Source organism: Panulirus ornatus, chromosome 56 (genome assembly GCF_036320965.1).
Source record: "Panulirus ornatus isolate Po-2019 chromosome 56, ASM3632096v1, whole genome shotgun sequence".
Lineage (NCBI taxonomy): Eukaryota > Metazoa > Arthropoda > Malacostraca > Decapoda > Palinuridae > Panulirus > Panulirus ornatus.
In genome coordinates, this window is record NC_092279.1 from 33,295,173 (window position 1) to 33,318,725 (window position 23,553).

The 23,553-nt window shown below is 40.6% G+C and overlaps 1 protein-coding gene across 4 annotated transcripts in view; it reads right to left on the reverse strand.

Annotated features, from left to right (window-relative positions):
* Positions 1-3,089: 3,089 nt before the first annotated feature.
* Positions 3,090-23,553, reverse strand: part of LOC139766062 (uncharacterized) — a 46,524-nt gene continuing 26,060 nt past the window's right edge. For 3 of the 4 annotated variants that reach the window (XM_071694215.1, XM_071694214.1, XM_071694213.1), the window contains one exon: positions 3,090-8,955. In XM_071694215.1, the coding sequence (XP_071550316.1) occupies positions 6,360-7,727 (1,368 nt within the window). In that variant the 5' untranslated portion in view covers positions 7,728-8,955 and the 3' untranslated portion in view covers positions 3,090-6,359. The remainder of the gene's footprint in view (positions 8,956-23,553) is intronic. The other variant, XR_011716779.1, reaches the window with a different exon arrangement.

Genomic DNA, 23,553 nt, shown 5'->3' on the forward strand with positions numbered 1-23,553 from the left:
CTGAGAGTGGACTTAGCAACAGAAGGAACCATGGAAGTACAGGTGAGTCACAGGGGGGGGGGGGGGGGGGGGGGGGGGGGGGGGGGGGGGGGCAAAAGTTCTGGGAGCATTGAAGAATGTGTGGAAGGTGAGAATGTTATCTTGGAGAGCAAAAATGGGTATGTTTGAAGGAACAGTGGCTCCAACAATGTTATATGGATGAGACGCACAGGCTAATGATAGGGTTGTACAGAGGAGGGTGGATGTGTCGGAAATGAAATGTTTGAGGACAGTATGTTGTGCGAGGTGGTTTGATTGAGTAAGTAATGAAAGGGTGAGAGAGATGTGTGGTAATAAAAAGAGTTTGGCTGAGAAAGATTTGTGGTAATAAAAAGAAAGTGGTTAAGAGAGATGAGTGGTAATAAAAAGAGTGTGGTTGAGAGAGCAGAGTAAGGAAAGACTGACAAAGAGGATATATGTATAAGAGGTGGAGGAAAAACAAGGAGAAGCATAAGACCAAACTGGAGGTGGAAGGATGAAGTGAAAAAGATTTTGTGCAATCAGGGCCTGAACATACAGGAGGGTGAAAGGTGTGCAAAGAATAGAGTGAACTGTGGTATATTGGGGTTGACTTGCAGTCAATGAACTAAACCAGGGCATGTGAAGCATCTGGGGCAAACCATGGAAAGGTCTGTGGGGTCTTGATGTGGACAGGGAGCTGTGGTTTAGGTGCATTACACATGACATCTTGAGCTTAAGTGTGAGTGAATGTGGCCTTTTTTTTTTCTTTTTCCTGGTGCTACCTCACTGTAAGGGGGAAAGGGGGCTATTTCCTGTGTGGCAGGGTAGTGATGGGAATGGATGAAGGCATCAAGTATGAAAATATACCTGTGTATATATGTATGTGTCTGTGTATGTATATGTGCGTGTATGGACATTTATGTACATATATGTGCATATGAGAGGTTGGGCCATACTTTGTTTCCTTGCAATACCTCACTAACACAGGAAACACTGGTTGAATATAATATGAAAAAAAATATTTCTATAATTATCATATAACTAGCATCATCTTCCCATGAGCAATTCTACTCCAGTGTGACCATATATATGCTAAGGGCACCGTTCACCCCTAAAATATACGTTAAAGGAAAAGATCATGTTTTGTTTCATGTCTGTGCAAAAGACATAAGTTATTTCTTAATTCACATTGTGAAGTCATGTAATGAAACGGACAATAAATCACAAGGACACACTGCCTACAGACATGCATATACACATGCAGACATGATCACAAGTTGAAATACTACAACACAGGTACAGATATACATATACATAAAGAAGCACACTTACACACACAAACATATATGAAATTCATATAAATGACAAAAATTGGGAGACCTGCACACAGAAATACAAACTCATTCACACACACGCCAATACAGACACACACATACACATACAAACATACACTATGTAGACACACTTGCAACTTCAAAAATGAATCTCATCTTTCCTGAAAAACCTGTATAAATCAGGCTAGTGTTGGAACACTGTTTGGTCATAAGGATGATAGCCTTGTTACTTTTAAAGGAAAGATTTATTTAGTCTTTTGACTCTGCTTAGATATAGATAATAATATTAAAATCTTCAAGAAGGCAAAGGAAATATAGCTTTCTGTTCTGACGATTTTCTTTTCCTGTGGTTCCATCTAACTTCCTATGAAATAAATGAAAAGTGAAATTGCACTGGTTTAGAAAGAAAAATTCTTTAGATATAAATTTTTCAAAACATTGCCCATGACATGTTCAATCTCTAGAACTTACATGGAAAAGTCCAACAGATCTAGAACATCTTGCAAGAATATGCAATGTAATTCATGACGGAATTAAAGAAGAACCTTTATTCTAAATCCCAATAGAAGGGATTTAAAACTTTTTTCTTTTTTGGGGGGAAAATCTAGTTGTCATGGCTAGACTTCTCCTAAACTGGAGGTGAATTAATGAACTCTTGGCTTTCTATTTCCTGAAGGAGTAAAATCTGACAGGGGATTAGTTTCAAAAGGCTAGACTCCAACTGCTTGAGGTTACACCACCATCAGTGAAAAGTCAACTTTGGGAAAGCTGCATCACTGTTAGTTGATAAAACAGAGTAGATGGGTCCTAGGATTATAAAATTATAATGACAGGGCTAAACAACAGGTTAAAGTAGTTCATAGCCCAAAATATGAATGCAAAATGAGATGAAGACCAAAAATGCTCTACTAAAGCACTTAAGTATTTAAAACTGACAAATGCATTTCAATTAAAAATATGCTCAGTACTGACAAAGGAAAAGCTAAAAGAATATTAGTTATAAAGTGAAGGATATCGGGAGAGTTAATGACGACTGCTCAGTAAGCCAGCACTTCAGTGGTTGTCAAGTTGCACTCTTCTGACCCAGGTAGCTGTCTTTTCTGTCCGCCTCATCCACACGAGGACTGCTGGCATTCTGTCCACAAACATACGATCTCTACTTGTCACACATAACACTAAGCAACACTTAACTCACACAGTTCAGTCTCTGTAACTAGATTTTTCCTGTGGTAGGTGCTATGCACTAGCCTTGCCTTTTGGCAAAATGGTAGGAGAAACAGATAGTAGGTAGGAACATTTCGGCAGGAGCATCAGACAGAAGTAGTGGATAGGAACATTAGGCAAGTATTAGGTAGAAGAAATCAGCTGGAACATTAGGTGGGAGCCTTTGCAAACATCACTAGGGTTACTCTCTGCCAGTGGCCTGTTAAAGGCAAGGCACTAAAGGCTAAAAAGCGGCACTGGTGTTCACTAGTTATGGAGTCTCTATTGCCGTGGCCACCCCCATGAGGGAGTTCTAGCTGGGAACAAGCATCTGAGATATAGACAGACAGACAGACAGGGAGTGGCAAACCAGTAGCACAGTGTGATGAATACTCAGGACAACTGCATTGTGTTGCAAAAAACAGAAAAGAGTTGTTTTTATATCCATAAGTATTAATGACAAGTATGTGAGTTATCTTTAATCACTGTCTAGTTTTAGCTAGTTTAAACTGATGGTGAGATCAAGAGGAAAGGGTACAAATACAATTCAAATAAAGCAATCATGAAATAACTTGCAACAGTTTTTTTAATTCACATAAATCTAGGTTCAAAATAGAGTATGAGAATTACAGTATTGCTGTTGAGAGTTGTAGGTGACAGGAATAAGTAACCAAGTAATGTCATTAACACAACAAACTTCTAAACTAAGGCAGGACATTATAATGCCAGTTGGATGCTCATAGAAAGTGCCTTGAATGCCTAAAAGGACCCCTACAATTTTCCATTACTCTCAGGCTTCTACGTGTCACAACATTTTGGGGCAGTTTCAATCACATACAATCCAATTATGGAAAGAGAATTTACCTTCATCTATCATTTTGATAAATTTATAAAAGAAACATGGTTCTATTTGTACAACTAAAGATATTCACTTATGAACACAAAACTCAATACAAAATACAATGGCAGGACATAATAGAAACCTGAAATATATATGTCACTCAAAAGAAAATTATAATAATTAAATGTGACCTAAAAAATAGCTGGCAGATATGACTCTCTTAAAAATAATTCAACCTCTATCTACAACAATAACATGTTTTATCTCACATTTGTTAAAAAATATACAAGTCCAGCTGTCAAGTTCAAATATCCCACACTAAAGAAACATGGCTCTTCAAACCATGACCACGGCTTATCACTATATTCTAGTTATCCATAACTTTGTAAATAAACTGATAACCATTAAACTACCATCGTGATCACTTTTGACATATGAGCTGCCTTCCTCAGAAATGAGTCAGCTTACAAAATGTCAACTGAACTTGATTTTAAAGACCATTACATTACATCTTTAAAAAGGTGTTACCAAGTTCTGCCTAAATGATGTTCCATCAAGTGAAATCACCCTTGAAGAGGCAGCATCATTTGGATTAAAGTCTTATCAAAGAACTTATAACTCCAAAAGTATCTAATTTTCACTGTTACCTCAAGTGGTGCAGCCTTGGACTTCAGATGCCTTTATTAAGATGTACTGGGTAACTCTAGGACTCTTTCATAAGAAACTTATCTTGGGCTAATAATAAGTAAATAAAAATAAAGAAAATGATGAAGCTGATGCGATGTTCTCCCTGAACATATCAAAGATAAGTTTTCTTAGAGATCCATTGTAAAGTTTATTATCTGTTGTACAAGATGATGCTTCTTTGTTTTCTTAATAAATTTTGTTTCAGCATAATCATACTTGTTAACAGAAAAGAATATCTTATCCTTCAGCACACAAATTAACTGTACAACTCTCAGAGTTCTTCCTAACAATGTCAGACTTGTCCATCTAAACCTTTATGGATGAATAATGGCTAATTTTGGCCAGTTCTGAACCACTGTCCATCTGTATATGATGGAGTGTGTACTGCTACCAATTTTGTGAGTCACTCCCTCAGGTCTAACAGACTTCTCTACCATCAAGGCAACAAATCATCCTCACTGTCCTGTTACACGGATCATTACCAATGGCAGGATGTGTGACATGTTTGATCAACCTTGTATAAAAAGCTTTGGCCAAAGTGGACTTTTGCAGAGAGTTTTCTTTCCTTTGTAAAGATCCATGTGTTGCCCTAAAGTGCAAAATAGAGAAGGCCCTCTGACACCATGAACATTCAAATGACTTCTCCCCTCTGTGAATAGTCAGGTGCTGCACTAAACCAACCTTTGGCACTGTCAACATTCATATAGTTTTTATCCTATATGATCTGCACTTTACATAGTGATTCCTTTGGGTAGATGTCTTCTGGCTTCTCTGCTGTATGAATCAGCATGTTGAGAATGTATTTGGCGATGTAAACTTCACATGGACCCTCTATTGAATGAAAAATCATGTGTTGCAGTAAACCTCCCTCTAGGTCTTTTAATAGTGTTAACATTCGTATGTCTTCACTCCTGTATGAACTCATGTAGTGCACGAATCTACCCTTCCAGAAGAAAGTCTTTTGGCAATGTGTAAATTCAAATATCATCCATCTGTAGGAAGAGGCATGTGCTTTACTAAATGATTCCTCTAAGTGGTCCTTTAGTAATGTGAACATTCGAATGACTTCACTCCAGTACGAATCTTTACGTACTACACTAAGTAAATCCTCTTTAAGAAGGTCTTTTGGCAATGTAAATATTTATGTGACTTCTCTCCTGTATGGAGAGGTACATGCTCCACTAAACTAAGCTACCAGGAGAAAGTCTTTTGACAATGTGAATATTCACACAACTTTTCTCCTTACAAAGAGTCATGTGTCACCCTAAAGAACTCTGATGGAAGGTCTTTTGGCAATGTGAACTTTCACACAGCTTCTGTAAGAACCATTATCTACCACACCAAAGACCTCAGATAGACAAAGATCTTTCAGCATTGTGAACATTCAGGTGATTTTCTCCCGTGTGAAAATTTATATGCTGCACTAAAACCCTTCTGAGTGAATGTCTTTGGGCAATGTGAACATTCAAATGGCTTATCTCCAGTATGAGCACTCATGTAGCTCACTAAACAACCCTTCTGAGATGTCTTTTGGCAATGTGAATGTTCATATGGCTTCTCTCCTGTATGGATATTCAGATGGTGCACTAAGTCTACTTTCTGCAACAAGAATTTTTGGCAATGTAAACAATCATATCATGCATTCCTGTATGAATATCCATGTGGCACATTAAATCAGCCTTCCAGGTCTTTTGGGATTGTGTATGTTCCTAAGGCTTCTCTCCTGTATGAACAATCATGTGGTGCACTAAATTTTTGGCAGCTGAACAGTCAAACAGTGTCTCTCCAGTATGAAATGTCATGTGCCACACTGAACAACTCCACTGGGAGAGTCTTTTTGCAATGTGAACATTCATATGGTTTCTCTCCTATATGAACAGTCAAGCACTTCACTAAGGTCCACTTCTGGGGGAAAGTCTTTTTGGAATATAAATATGAACATGGTTTCTCACCTATATCAGCTGTCACATGACAGCTTGAGAATGGACGTGAGCATATGTGGCCTTTTTTGTCTGCTCCTGATGCTACTTTGCTAACGCAGGAAAGGCAATCAGGTATTCAAAAAAAAAAAAAAAAAAAAGTTGTGCTGCACTAACTGACTCTTCTGGGAGGTCTTTTGGCAATGTAATGATATATATAGTTTCTGTATGAACACTCATGTGCATTACAAAAATATCCTTTTGAGAGAAGGTCTTTTGGTAATAAAAAATTCATGTAGTTTCCCTCCAGTATGAGCAGTCATGTGCTGCACTAAGTAACTTCTCTGAGAGACTGTCTTCTGATAATATGGACATTCATGTCTTCTCTCCCGTATGAACACTCATATGTTGCACTGAAGTGTCGTTTAAAGAGGAGGTCTCTTGTGAATATGAACATTCAAAAGGCTCCTCTTCTGAATGAAGAGTCATATGCTTAATGAAGGTCTCCTTCTGAAAGAAGGTCGTTTTGCAAAGTGAACATTCATATGGTTTTTCTCCTGTATGAACAACCATGTGTCTTACTAATGTCTTCTTATAAGAGAAGGTCTTTTGGCAATAAGTACATTCATAAGGTTTCTCTCCTTTATGAACTGTCATATGCTCCACTAAACTACACTTCCGAGAGAAGGTCTTTTGGCAATGGGAACATTCATAAGGTTTCTCACCTGTATGAACAGTCATGTGCCGCATTAAGTGACTCATCTGAGTGAAAGTCTTTTGGCAAAGTGAACATTCATGTGGTTTCTCTCCTGTATGAACTTTCATATGCCGCACTAAATTACTCCTCTGGGAGAAAGTTTTCTGGCAATGTGAACATTCATATGGTCTCTCGCCTGTATGAACAAACATATGTTCCACTAAAACACCCTTTCGAGAGAAAGTCTTTTGGCAATATGAACATTCATATGGCCTCTCCCCTGTATGAATAACCATGTGCTGCAGTACATGACCTCTCTGGTAGAAGGACTTTTGGCAGTAAGAGCATTCATATGGCCTCTCTCCTGTATGAACAGCCATATGCTGCACTAAATTACTCCTCTGTGAGAAGGCCTTGTGGCAATCTGAACATTCAAATGGCTTCTCTCCTGTATGAACATTCATATGCTGCACTATATGACTCCTTTGATAAAAGGTCTTTTGGCAGTGTGAACATTCATACAATTTCTTTCCTGTATGGACAGTCATGTGCTGCATTAAATCACCATTCTGGGAGAAGGTCTCCTGGCAATATGAACATTCATATGGTTTCTCACCTGTATGAACAATCATGTGCTGCACTAATAAACTCCACCGGGAGAAGGTCTTTTGGCACTGTGAACATTCTAATAGATTCCCACCTGTATGAACAACCACGTGCTGCAATAAATGGCTCCTCTGGGAGTGCGTTTCTTGGCACTGTGTAGTGCAGTCATATGGTTCCTTTTCACCAGTATGAATCTGCATGTGCTGCACCAAGTTACTTCTCTCAGAAAAGGTCTTCTGGCATAGCAAACATTCAAACTGATTCTCATCTGCATTACCTATACTATGTGCTCTAAGTTTACAATGTTGGATAAAGCTTTCCTGGTATTGTGAACACTTGGGAGATTGCTCTTCCATGGGTGTGAGCTTATGCCCTTTCATTACAGAATCCTTTAAAAATGTTTTATTGTATATTGAATATTCCACTTGTTTGCCTTCCATAATAAAATCCTGTAAAATACCAAGACTGCAGAGCACAGCTACAACCTACAACAGCCTCAGATATTTAGTAAGTGTACACTAGAGTTGATAAAAGGGATTTGCACAAGACTGGTGAGTAGAACACTAATCTCATCCCAACCTACGTACTCCAGGTAACCCTAGAGTCAACTGTACCGAGATGCTTATACCATGAACATGGTGAAGCATACAGTGGTCTCTTGTCTAAAGTCTGCTTTCTACAGTGAAGTCCTCTCCCTGTCACCTACAATGAATTGCTATACCCTCTAACCTGGCACCACCTGCCAGAGATGCCAACTACCTTAGGTAACTAAATTCCTCAATATATTATGCATTCCTACTGTTATACATAAAAATTTAGTGGTCTCTGCATGTAAATGCCAATTAATTGCTTGCTTTTTACACTGAAAGTTTGTTACTTCTGCCTGCTCCTGACTGCTCTTGAAAATAATCAACTTGTTTCTGTAAGGATATTTCCAACATCAGCATCATTAACTAAACAGTTGTTTTAAAAATATGTACCTCCTATTAAAGATAAGAAGACCAGTTTCCTTATCAGACTCTTAATACATGGTATAACAGACCAGAATTCATACTGGGACTTTTGACAGAGTTAACTTGGAAATATTAGTGTTTCATATGTAATATACACTCAATAATTGTACTAATTTGACTTTGTCATGCAGTGAGATGACTACTGAGAAAAAACTGCAGAGTATGTTTCACTACCAAATACCTGTAGAGTATGATTCAATTACCTATCATTAACAGTCCCTGTCACTTAAAAAGTAGCTTAAGATCATTTTGAAAAATATAATAAACAGTTTGTACTAAACATGAACTGTGGTCCTTTTCAATAACTATGAAATAAATTCCTCAAATTCTTTTGACTTTTTTCTTTTTATCAATGTTTCTCTCATATACTACCATCACATCACTGCTATTATTAATGATATTCCTAGTGCCTCTACTGTTACTGTGGCAATGTACTCTCACTGTCAATGATGCTCTTCAGATGCTTCAACTGCTTGACTAATCACAATCTTCTTTATTAGTGGTGGTCCTGCAATTCGTATTTGACTATAACAATAGAATACTATTGTTGTATGGCTCTTCATACTGCAACAGATGCTATGCTTTATTCCTGAGCAGTTTGTCATTCAGGAAAGCTTTGAGGCTCGTATCCTGTTCTTGTGCTCAACACAGAAAGCTGACAAAGACAGAAGAGTTTACATTAAATGGTGAAGGTAAGACAGAGAAGTCCCTTTGTATTATGGGCTGTCAAAAAAAGTAGCAACAAGTTTCATACGAAATGCTTATCACATAAAAAGATGAGGTTGTCAACATTAAGTGTTAACATATGAAGTCAACATTATGCATGGAAGACATCCTTAATATCAGATACTTTTGAAAATAAACATAACATCCCTAATATGAAGTCAACATTATGCATGGAAGACATCCTTAATATCAGATACTTTTGAAAATAAACATAACATCCCTAACACCAAAAAAGAACTTTAAAGTATAAACATGAGATCCTTAAGTTTAAGAGTTATTGTTGAAACAAATCAATAACTTTAACATTACAGACCTTTAATGTAAAGTCTTGAAGATATATAAAGATTAGATACTGTAAGTCCAGGTCAAACCAGCAATATGAATAACATTACTGACCTTTATTGTAAAGTCTTGAAGATATATACAGATTAGATACTGTATGCACAGATCAAACCAGCGATATGAAATACTGAGATATCAGACCCTATATATCGCATGGTCATGATGCATATATTGAAAAATACAAACATCCAGTATTGATACTGCACAGAGATCAAAACTGTAACATGTAATAACAAAAACAAAAACAAAAAAAAAAAGGGATCCCAAGGTTCATGACAGACATATGACACAAAGGCATCAAAACCTTAACATTATTAAGTAAATGACCTGTATGGCTACATCGAATATGTACAGAGATCAGACCCTAACAATACATGTCTATTTACAGGTACACCACCAATATTCCGGCACTCTTGGTTCCAACGCCTTGCCGGATACCCATTTTGCCGGACAAACCATGGTCATGTATTAATTATTCATCAAAACACTAACCTACTAATCATACATCTCCCATGTGTCTAAAGTATATAATGAACTGCTAAAAATTTAAATCAAACAAAATATTAAATGTAAATTAAATAGATGAAATACATTATACACCTGCTCAGGACTGAGGTGCTTGTCAGCTATGAGTTTTGCAAATTCATCCACATACTCGGCAGCTCCTTCATGGTTTCCAGACCGTTTTTCTCTGCACACTTTACTCATGAAAATTCCATCATGCTTCTCGAATCTTTGAATCGATCCTTCGCTATAGTCAGGCTCATGCTGTAATTCAAGTTTTATATGGAACAACTTAGCCTGGTCCATTATCATGCTACCCTGACAAGTCCACTCCATCACTATGACGCTGTCGAAACCATTCTATCATCACTCGATTGTGCTCAGTGCTCTTACCATCTTTTATAGTATTTCTCCCTTTGCTTCTTTATATCACAAACAGTTTTCAACAGTTCTACTTTATCTTGCATTGATATGAACTGGTGTTTACGTTTGACACCACGACAGACACTCTCATATGTCTTAGAAGCCATAGCTAGAGTTAAATTTAAGCAAAATAAGCTAAGAACAGAACTGTGGCATCACCACCAACACGTACAGTGTAAAGAATGTAAATAAGCACGCCCTATACACAATGCCATCTGTGGCTGCCCAGTAAACTAATCTGGTGGCCGCAGAAATTTCAAGTTCCCTCACGTAATTCTGTCCAGACTGAAAGAGGAGCCGAACCATCAGTTGCCGGAAATTCGGTGGTGTACCTGTATATATAATTTTTTTTTCATACATATTCACCATTTCCCGAGTTAGTGAGGTAGTGTTAAAAACAGAGGACAGAGCCTCAGAGAGAAAATCCTCACCTGGCCCCCTTCTCTGTTCCCTCTTTTGGAAAAGTAAATACTGGAGGGAAGGCTTTCCAGCTCCCAGCTCCCTCCCCTTTTAGTAGCCTTCTACAACACACAGGGAATACATGGGAAGTATATCTTCTCCCCTATCCCCAGGGATAATATTCCTTGCATGCCTCTCACCCTCCTGTATGTCCAGGCCCCAATCGCTCAAAAGATTTTTCACTCTATCCTTCCACCTCCAATTTGGTCTCCTACTTCTCCTTGTTCCCTTCACCTCTGACACATGTATCCTCTTTCTAAATCTTTCCTCTCTCATTCTCTCCATATGTACATTTCAACACACCCTCTTCTGCTCTCTCAACCACTCTTTTTACTTCCACACATCTCTCTTACCCTTTCATTACATACTCGATCAAACCACCTCACACCACATACTGTCCTCAAACATTTCATTTCCAACACATCCACCCTCCTCTGTACAACCCTATCTATAGCCCATGCCTCACAACCATGTAACATTGTTGGAACTACCATTCCTTCAAACGTAACCATTTTTGCTCTCCAAGATAATATGCTCTCCTTCTACACATTCTTCCTCACTCCTACAGCCTTTGCCCCTCCCCACCCTATGACTCACTTTCGCTTCCACGGTTCCATCCACTGCTAAGTTCACTCCCAAATATCTCAAACACTTCCCTCCTACTGAACCTTGCTCTTATTCACATCTACTCTCAACTTTCTCCTTTCACACACTTTTCCAAACTCAGTCACCAGCTTCTGCAGTTTCTCACCCGAATCAGCCACTAGAGCTGTATTATCAGTAAACAACAACTGACTCACTTCCCAGTCCCTTTCATCCACAACTACTGCATACTTGCCCCTCTCTCCAAAATTCTTGCATTTACGTCCCTAACCACCCCACCCATAAACATGTTAAACAACCATGGGGACATCACACACCCCTGCTACAAACTGACATTCACTGGTAACCAAACACTCTCCTCTCTTCCCACTCGTACACATGCCTTTCATCCTTGGTAAAAATGTTTCACGACTTCTAACAACTTACCTCCTACACCATATACTCTTTAAAACATTCCACGAAGCATCTCTATCAACCCTATCATATGCCTTCTCCAAATTCATAAATGCTACACACAAATTCATCTGTTTTTCAAAGTATTTCTTACATTCTTCAAAGCAAACACCTGACCCATACATCCTTTACCACTTCTGAAACCACACTGCTCTTCCCCAATCTGATGATCTGCACATGCCTTCACCCTCTCAATTAATACCCTCCCATATAATTTCCCAGGAATACTCAACAAACTTATGCCTCTGCAGTTTGAACACTCACCTTTATCACCCTTTGCCTTTGTAAAATGGCACTATGCATGCATGCTGGCAATCCTCAGGCACTTCACTGTGATCCATGCATACACTGAATATCCTTACGAACCAGTCACCCCCTTTTTCAATAAATGCCACAGCAATACCACCCAAACCTGGTGCCTTACTGGAATTCATCTTCCACAAAACGTTCACTACCTCTTCTCTGTTTACCAAATCATTCTCCCTGAACCTCTCACTTCACACACCACCCCTATCAAAACACCCAATATCTGCTACTCTGTCATCAAACACATTGAATGAACCTTCAAAATACTCACTCCATCTCCTCACTTCATTACCTGTTATTACCTCTCCATTTGCCCCTTCACCGATGTTCCCATTTGTTCTGTTTTACGCACATTATTTACCTCCTTCTAAAACATCTTTTTATTCTCCCAAGAATTTTATGATATTCTTTCACCCCAACTCTCATTTGACCTTGTTTTCACCTCTTGGACCTTTCTCTTGACATCCTGCCACTTTCTTTTATACATCTCCCAGTCATTTGCACTACTTCCCAGCAAGTATTGTTCAAATAGGGTGGATGTCACAGGGTACATGTGTTAAACAAAGAGAGATCTGATTGTGTGCATAAAGTTATTGCATGGCCATGTCGTTATCAGGCAAAACAAATACAAATGGGGACCAAGGAATAAGATAGTAGCCAGTGTTGACAAATCTTTCTAACCTGAGTGAGAATTTAGTATTCTTGACTTATAGTTGTTATCTGATATATTGAAAACATTACAACTTGAAAATAAAAATATAAATTATTACTAGAAGGGGAGAAAGACCAAATGTTGGCAACCTCATGGTGCTGATTGGTGCCTAAGATTAACAGCATGGGGCCGACAGCCACCCACCGACCAATCATCACATCTGTCATGGGGGGCAAATGAGAGTTGCGGTGAGAGTATCATTAAATTTTGGGGAGAATAAAAAGATGTTTTGGAAGGAAGTAAATAAAGTGCGTAAGACAAGAGAACAAATGGGAACTTCGGTGAAGGGGGCTAACAAGGAGGTAATAACAAGTAGTGGTGATGTGAAAAGGAGATGGAGTGAGTATTTTGAAGGTTTGTTGAATGTGTTAGACGATAAGTGTGGCAGGTGTAAGGTGTTTTGGTCAAGGTGGTGTGTGAAGTGAGAGGGTCAGGGAGAATGGTTTGGGAAACAGAAAAGAGGTAGTGAAAGCTTTGCGGAAGATGAAAGCCGGCAAGGCGGCCGGTTTGGATGGTATTGCAGTGGAATTTATTTGAAAAGGGGGTGACTGTGTTGTTTACTGGTTGGTGAGGATATTCAATGTATGTATGGCTCATGGTGAAGTGTCTGAAGATTGGCAGAGTGCATGCATAGTGCCATTGTACAAAGGCAAAGGGGATAAAGGTGAGCATTTCAATTACAGAGGGATAAGTCTGCTGAGTATTCCTGGGAAATTATATGGGAGAGTATTGATTGAGAGGATGAAGGCATGTACAGAGCATCAGATTAGGAAAGAGCAGTGAGGTTTCAGAAGTGGTAGAGGATGTGTAGATCAGGTGTTTGCTTTGAAGAATGTATGTGAGAAATACTTAGAAACACAAATGGATCTGTATGTAGCATTTATGAATCTGAAGAAGGCAAAAAAGAGAATTGATAGAGATGCTTTGAGGAAGGTATTAAGAGTATATGGTGTGGGAGGCAAGTTGCTAGAAGCAATGAAAAGCTTTCATCGAGGATGTAAGGCATGTGTATGAGTAGTAAGAGAGGAAAGTGATTGATTCCCAGTGAATGTCAATTTGCAACAGGGGTGCTTGATGTCTCCATGGTTGTTTAATCTGTTTATGGATGGGGTTGTTAGGGAGGTGAAAACAAGATTTTGGAGAAAGGGGCAAGTATGCAGTCTGTTGTGGATGAGAGGGCTTGGGAAGTGAGTTAGTTGTTCGCTGATGATACAGCGCTGGTGGCTGATTCGGGTAAGAAACTGCGGAAGCTGGTGACTGAGTTTTGTAAAGTGTGTGAAAGAAGAAAGTTGAGAGTACATGTGAACAAGAGCAAGGTTATTAGGTACAGTAGGGTTGAGGAACAAGTCAACTGGGAGTTAAGTACGAATGGAGAAAACTGGAGGAAGTGAAGTGTTGTAGACATCTTGAAGTGGATTTGGCAGCGAATGGAACCATGGAAGCAGAAATGAGTCACGGGGTGGGGGAGGGGGTGAAGGTTCTGGAAGCGTTGAAGAATGTGTGGGAGGTGAGAACATTATCTCAGAAAGCAAAAATGGGTATGTCTGAAGGAACAGTGGTTCCGACAATGTTATATGGTTGCGAGGCATGAACTATAGATAGGGTTGTGTGGAGGAGGGTCGATGTGTTGGAAATGAAATGTTTGAGGACAATATGTGGCGTAAGGTGGTTTGATCGAGTAAGTAAAGAAAGGGTAAGAGAGATGTGTGGTAATAAAAAGAATGTGCTTGAGATAGCAGAAGATGGTGTGTTAAAATGGTTTGGTCACATGGAGAGAATGAGTAAGGAAAGATTGACAAAGAGGATATATGTGTATGAGGTGGAGAGAACGAGAAGTTGGAGACAAAATCATAGGTGGAAGGATGGAGTGAAAAAGGTTTCGAGCAATGTGTGTGTGGATGTGTATATATATACATGTGTATGTGGGTGGGTTGGGCCATTCTTTCGTCTGTTTCCTTGTGCTACCTCGGTAACGCGGGAGACAGCAACAAAGTATAATAAATACATACATAAAATAAATATACATATATTTATTACAAAACACCCTCTAGCTGTCATGTAATAATGCATCGAAATCACAGCTCCCTTTCCACATCCAGGCCCCACAGAACTTTCCATGGTTTATCCCAGATGCTTCACATGCCCTGGTTGTATCCATTGACAGCACGTCGACCCTGGTATACCACATCGTTCCAATTCACTCTATTCCTTGCACACCTTTCACCCTCCGGCATGTTCAGGCCCCGATCACTCAAAATCTTTTTCACTCCATCTTTTCACCTCTAATTTGGTCTCCCCCTTCAAATTCCCTCCACCTCTGACACATATATCCTTTTGTTCAATCTTTCCTCACTCATTCACTCCATGTGACCAAACCATTTCAAAACACCCTCTTCTGCTCTCTGAACCACACTCTTTTTATTACCACACATCTCTCTTACCCTATTATTACTTACTTGATGAAACCACCTCACACCACATATTGTCCTCAAACATCTCATTTCCAGCACATCCACCCTCCTGCGGACATCTCTATCTATAGCCCACGCCTCGCAACCACATAGGGGATAGGGGAGAAAGAATGCTTCCCACGAATTCCTCACGTGTCGTAGAAGGCAACTAAAGGGGACGGGAGTAGGAGGGCTGGAAACCCTTCCCTCCTTGTATTTCAACTTTCTAAAAGGGTAAACATATATATATGTATATATATATATATATATATATATATATATATATATATATATATATATATATATATATATATATATTTTTTATGTATTTTGCTTTGTCGCTGTCTCCAGTGTTAGTGAGGTAGCGAAAGGAAACAGACAAAAGAATGGCCCAACCCACCCACATACACATGTATATACATACACGTCCACACACGCAAATATACATACCTATACATCTCAATGTACACATATATATACACACACAGACATATACATATATACACATGTACATAATTCATACTGTCTGCCTTTATTTATTCCCATCGCCACCTCGCCACACATAGAATAACAACCCCCTCCCCCTCATGTATGCGAGGTAGCACTAGGAAAAGACAACAAAGGCCCCATTCGTTCACACTCAGTCTCTAGCTGTCATGTAATAATGCACCGAAACCACAGCTCCCTTTCCACATCCAGGCCCCACACAACTTTCCATGGTTCACCCCAGACGCTTCACATGCCCTGGTTCAATCCACTGACAGCACGTCGACACTGGTATACCACATCGTTCCAATTCACTCTATTCCTTGCACGCATTTCACCCTCCAACATGTTCAGGCCCCGATCACTCAAAATCTTTTTCACTCCATCTTTCTACCTCCAATCTGGTCTCCCACTTCTCCTCGTTCCCTCCACCTCTGACACATATATCCTCTTTTCCAATCTTTCCTCACTCATTCTCTCCATGTGACCAAACCATTTCAAAACACCCTATTCTGCTCTCTCAACCACACTCTTTTTATTTTCACATATCTCTCTTACCCTTACAATACTTACTCGATCAAACCACCTCATATTGTCCTCAAACATCTCAATTCCAGCACATCCACCCTCCTGTGCACAACTCTATCCATAGCCCACGCCTCTGCAACCATACAACATTGTTGGAACCACTATTCCTTCAAACATACCCATTTTTGCTTTCCGAGATAATGTTCTCGACTTCCAAACATTCTTCAAGGCTCCCAGAATTTTCGCCCCCTCCCCCACCCTATGATTCACTTCTGCTTCCATGGTTCCATCTGCTGCCAGATCCACTCCCAGATATCTAAAACACTTTACTTCCTCCAGTTTTTCTCCATTCTAACTTACCTCCCAATTGACTTGACCCTCAACCCTATTGTACCTAATAACCTTGCTCTTATTCACATCTACTCTTAACTTTCTTCTTTCACACACTTCACCAAACTCAGTCACCAGCTTCTGCAGTTTCTCACATGAATCAGCCACCAGCGCTGTATCATCAGCGAACAACAACTGACTCACTTCCCAAGCTCTCTCATCCCCAACAGACTGTATACTTGCCCCTCTTTCCAAATGTCTTGCATTCACCTCCCTGACAACCCCATCCATAAACAAATTAAACAACCATGGAGACATCACACACCCCTGCGGCAAACCTACATTCACTGAAAACCAATCACTTTCCTCTCTTCCTATACGTACACATGCCTTATATCCTCGATAAAAACTTTTCACTGCTTCTAACAACTTGCCTCCCACACCATATATTCTTCATACCTTCCACAGAGCACCTCTACCAACTCTATCATATGCCTTCTCCAGATCCATAAATGCTACATACAAATCCATTTGCTTTTCTAAGTATTTCTCACTTACATTCTTCAAAGCAAACACCTGATCCACACATCCTCTACCACTTCTGAAACCACACTGCTCTTCCCCAATCTGATGCTCTGTACATGCCTTCACCCTCTTAATCAATACCCTCCCATATAATTTACGAGGAATATTCAACAAACTTATACCTCTGTAATTTGAGCACTCACTCTTATCCCTTTTGCCTTTGTACAATGGTTCCCATTTTAGAAAGTTAAAATACAAGGAGGGGAGGGTTTCTGGCCCCCCGCTCCCGTCCCCTTTAGTTGCCTTCTACGACACGTGAGGAATGCGTGGGAAGTATTCTTTCTCCCCTATCCCCAGGGATAATATACATATATTTTTTTTTTCTTTTTTTTTGCTTTGTCGCTGTCTCCCGCATTTGCGAGGTAGCGCAAGGAAACAGACGAAAGAAATGGCCCAACCCACCCCCATACACATGTATATACATACGTCCACACACGCAAAATATACATACCTACACAGCTTTCCATGGTTTACCCCAGACGCTTCACATGCCCTGATTCAATCCACTGACAGCACGTCAAACCCAGTATACCACATCGATCCAATTCACTCTATTCCTTGCCCTCCTTTCACCCTCCTGCATGTTCAGGCCCCGATCACACAAAATCTTTTTCACTACATCCTTCCACCTCCAATTTGGTCTCCCACTTCTCGTTCCCTCCACCTCTGACACATATATCCTCTTGGTCAATCTTTCCTCACTCATTCTCTCCATGTGCCTAAACCATTTCAAAACACCTTCTTCTGCTCTCTCAACCATACTCTTCTTATTTCCACACATCTCTCTTACCCTTACGTTACTTACACGATCAAACCACCTCACACCACATAATGTCCTCAAACATCTCATTTCCAGCACATCCACCCTCCTGCGCACAACTCTATCCATAGCCCAGGCCTCGCAACCATACAACATTGTTGGAACCACTATTCCTTCAAACATACCCATTTTTGCTTTCGGAGATAATGTTCTCGACTTCCACACATTCTTCAAGGCTCCTATGATTTTCGCCCCCTCCCCCACCCTATGATTCACTTCCGCTTCCATGGTTCCATCCGCTGCCAGATCCACTCCCAGATATCTAAAACACTTTACTTCCTCCAGTTTTTCTCCATTCAAACTTACCTCCCAATTGACTTGACCCTCAACCCTACTGTACCTAATAACATTGCTCTTATTCACATTTACTCTTAACTTTCTTCTTTCACACACTTCACCAAACTCAGTCACCAGCTTCTGCAGCTTCTCACATGAAACAGCCACCAGCGCTGTATCATCAGCGAACAACAACTGACTCACTTCCCAAGCTCTCTCATCCCCAACAGACTGTATACTTGCCCCTCTTTCCAAATGTCTTGCATTCACCTCCCTGACAACCCCATCCATAAACAAATTAAACAACCATGGAGACATCACACACCCCTGCGGCAAACCTACATTCACTGAAAACCAATCACTTTCCTCTCTTCCTATACGTACACATGCCTTATATCCTCGATAAAAACTTTTCACTGCTTCTAACAACTTGCCTCCCACACCATATATTCTTCATACCTTCCACAGAGCACCTCTATCAACTCTATCATATGCCTTCTCCAGATCCATAAATGCTACATACAAATCCATTTGCTTTTCTAAGTATTTCTCACATACATTCTTCAAAGCAAACACCTGATCCACACATCCTCTACCACTTCTGAAACCACACTGCTCTTCCCCAATCTGATGCTCTGTACATACCTTCACCCACTCAATCAATACCCTCCCATATAATTTACCAGGAATACTCAACAAACTTATACCTCTGTAACTTGGGCACTCACTCTTATCCCCTTTGCCTTTGTACAATGGCACTATGCACGCATTCCGCCAATCCTCAGCCACCTCACCATGAATCATACATACATTAAATAACCTTACCAACCAGTCAACAATACGTCACCCCCTTTTTTAATAGATTCCACTGCAATACCATCCAAACCTGCTGCCTTGCCGGCTTTCATCTTCTGCAAAGCTTTTACTACCTCTTCTCTGTTTACCAAATCATTTTCCCTAACCCTCTCACTTTGCACACCACCTCGACCAAAACACCCTATATCTGCCACTCTATCATCAAACACATTCAACAAACCTTCAAAATACTCACTCCATCTCCTTCTCACATCACCACTACTTGTTATCACCTCCCCATTAGCCCCCTTCACTGATGTTCCCATTTGCTCCCTTGTCTTACGCACTTTATTTACCTCCTTCCAGAACATCTTTTTATTCTCCCTAAAATTTAACGATACTCTCTCACCCCAACTCTCATTTGCCCTTTTTTTCACCTTGCACCTTTCTCTTGACCTCCTGTCTCTTTTTTTTATACATCTCCCACTCATTTGCATTTTCTCCCTGCAAAAATTGCCCAAATGCCTCTCTCTTCTCTTTCACTAATAATCTTACTTCTTCATCCCACCACTCACTACCCTTTATAATCAACCCACCTCCCACGCTTCTCATGCCACAAGCATCTTTTGCACAAGCCATCACTGCTTCCCTAAATACATCCCATTCCTCCCCCACTCCCCTTACCTCCTTTGTTCTCAACTTTTTCCATTCTGTACTCAGTCTCTCCTCGTACTTCCTCACACAAGTCTCCTTCACAAGCTCACTTAATCTCACCACCCTCTTCACCCCAACCTTCTCTCCTCTTTTCTGAAAACCCATATAAATCTTCACCTTCGCCTCCACAAGATAATGATCAGACATCCCTCCAGTTGCACCTCTCAGCACATTAACATCCAAAATCTCTCTTTCGCGCGCCTGTGAAATAACACGTAATCCAATAATGCTCTCTGGCCATCTCTCCTACTTGCATACGGATACTTATGTATATCTTGCTTTTTAAACCAGGTATTCCCAATCACTAGTCCTTTTTCAGCACATAAATCTACAAGCTCTTCACCATTTCCATTTACAACACTGAACACCCCATGTATACCAATTATTCCCTCAACTGCCACATTACTCACCTTTGCATTCAAATCACCCATCACTATAACCCGGTCTTGTGCATCAAAACCACTAACACACTCATTCAGCTGCTCCCAAAACACTTGCCTCTCATGATCTTTCTTCTCATGTCCAGGTGCATATGCATGAATAATCACCCATCCCTCTCCATCAACTTTCATATATTTATGCTTTTTTTTTTTTTTTTTTGCTTTGTTGCTGTCTCCCGCGTTTGCGAGGTACCGCAAGGAAACAGATGAAAGAAATGGCCCAACCCACCCCCATACACATGTATATACATACGTCCACACACGCAAATATACATACCTACACAGCTTTCCATGGTTTACCCCAGATGCTTCACATGCCCTGATTCAATCCACTGACAGCACGTCAACCCCGGTATACCACATTGATCCAATTCACTCTATTCCTTGCCCTCCTTTCACCCTCCTGCATGTTTAGGCCCCGATCACACAAAATCTTTTTCACTCCATCTTTCCACCTCCAATTTGGTCTCCTACTTCTCCTCGTTCCCTCCACCTCCGACACATATATCCTCTTGGTCAATCTTTCCTCACTCATTCTCTCCATGTGCCCAAACCATTTCAAAACACCCTCTTCTGCTCTCTCAACCACGCTCTTTTTATTTCCACACATCTCTCTTACCCTTACGTTACTTACTCGATCAAACCACACCACACATTGTCCTCAAACATCTCATTTCCAGCACATCCATCCTCCTGCGCACAACTCTATCCATAGCCCACGCCTCACAACCATACAACATTGTTGGAACCACTATTCCTTCAAACATACCCATTTTTGCTTTCGGAGATAATGTTCTCGACTTCCACACATTCTTCAAGGCTCCCAGGATTTTCGCCCCCTCCCCCACCCTATGATTCACTTCCACTTCCATGGTTCCATCCGCTGCCAGATCCACTCCCAGATATCTAAAACACTTCACTTCCTCCAGTTTTGCTCCATTCAAACTTACCTCCCAATTGACTTGACCCTCAACCCTACTGTACCTAATGACCTTGCTCTTATTCACATTCACTCTTAACTTTCTTCTTTCACACACTTTACCAAACTCAGTCACCAGCTTCTGCAGTTGCTCACATGAATCAGCCACCAGTGCTGTATCATCAGCGAACAACAACTGACTCACTTCCCAAGCTCTCTCATCCCCAACAGACCTCAAACTTGCCCCTCTTTCCAAAACTCTTGCATTTACCTCCCTAACAACCCCATCCATAAACAAATTAAACAACCATGGAGACATCACACACCCCTGCCGCAAACCTACATTCACTGAGAACCAATCACTTTCCTCTCTTCCTACACGTACACATGCCTTACATCCTCGATAAAAACTTTTCACTGCTTCTAACAACTTGCCTCCCACACCATATATTCTTAATACCTTCCACAGAGCATCTCTATCAACTCTATCATATGCCTTCTCCAGATCCATAAATGCTACATGCAAATCCATTTGCTTTTCTAAATATTTCTCACATACATTCTTCAAAGCAAACACCTGATCCACACATCCTCTACACGCAAAATCTACACGCAAAATCTACACACGTCCACACACGCAAATATACATACCTACACAGCTTTCCATGGTTTACCCCAGACGCTTCACATGCCTTGATTCAATCCACTGACAGCACGTCAACCCCGGTATACCACATCGCTCCAATTCACTCTATTCCTTGCCCTCCTTTCACCCTCCTGCATGTTCAGGCTCCGATCACACAAAATCTTTTTCACTCCATCTTTCCATCTCCAATTTGGTCTCCCTCTTCTCCTCGTTCCCTCCACCTCCGACACATATATCCTCTTGGTCAATCTTTCCTCACTCATTCTCTCCATGTGCCCAAACCACTTCAAAACACCCTCTTCTGCTCTCTCAACCACGCTCTTTTTATTTCCACACATCTCTCTTACCCTTACTTTACTCACTCGATCAAACCACCTCACACCACACATTGTCCTCAAACATCTCATTTCCAGCACATCCATCCTCCTGCACACAACTCTATCCATAGCCCATGCCTCGCAACCATACAACATTGTTGGAACCACTATTCCTTCAAACATACCCATTTTTGCTTTCCGAGATAATGTTCTCGACTTCCACACATTCTTCAAGGCCCCCAGAATTTTCGCCCCCTCCCCCACACTATGATCCACTTCCGCTTCCATGGTTCCATCCGCTGCCAGATCCACTCCCAGATATCTAAAACACTTCACTTTCTCCAGTTTTTCTCCATTCAAACTCACCTCCCAATTGACTTGACCCTCAACCCTACTGTACCTAATAACCTTGCTCTTATTCACATTTACTCTTAACTTTCTTCTTCCACACACTTTACCAAACTCAGTCACCAGCTTCTGCAGTTTCTCACATGAATCAGCCACCAGCGCTGTATCATCAGCGAACAACAACTGACTCACTTCCCAAGCTCTCTCATCCCCAACAGACTTCATACTTGCCCCTCTTTCCAAAACTCTTGCATTTACCTCCCTAACAACCCCATCCATAAACAAATTAAACAACCATGGAGACATCACACACCCCTGCCGCAAACCTACATTCACTGAGAACCAATCACTTTCCTCTCTTCCTACACGTACACATGCCTTACATCCTCGATACAAACTTTTCACTGCTTCTAACAACTTGCCTCCCACACCATATATTCTTAATACCTTCCACAGAGCATCTCTATCAACTCTATCTTATGCCCTCTCCAGATCCATAAATGCTACATACAAATCCATTTGCTTTTCTAAGTATTTCTCACATACATTCTTCAAAGCAAACTCCTGATCCACACATCCTCTACCACTTCTGAAACCACACTGCTCTTCCCCAATCTGATGCTCTGTACATGCCTTCACCCTCTCAATCAATACCCTCCCATATAATTTACCAGGAATACTCAACAAACTTATACCTCTGTAATTTGAGCACTCACTCTTATCCCCTTTGCCTTTGTACAATGGCACTATGCACGCATTCTGACAATCCTGAGGCACCTCACCATGAGTCATACATACATTAAATAATCTTACCAACCAGTCAACAATACAGTCACCCCCTTTTTTTTATAAATTCCACTGCAATACCATCCAAACCTGCTGCCTTGCCGGCTTTCATCTTCCGCAAAGCTTTCACTACCTCTTCTCTGTTTACCAAATCATTTTCCCTAACCCTCTCACTTTGCACACCACCTCGGCCAAAACACCCTATATCTGCCACTCTATCATCAAACACATTCAACGAACCTTCAAAATACTCACTCCATCTCCTTCTCACATCACCACTACTTG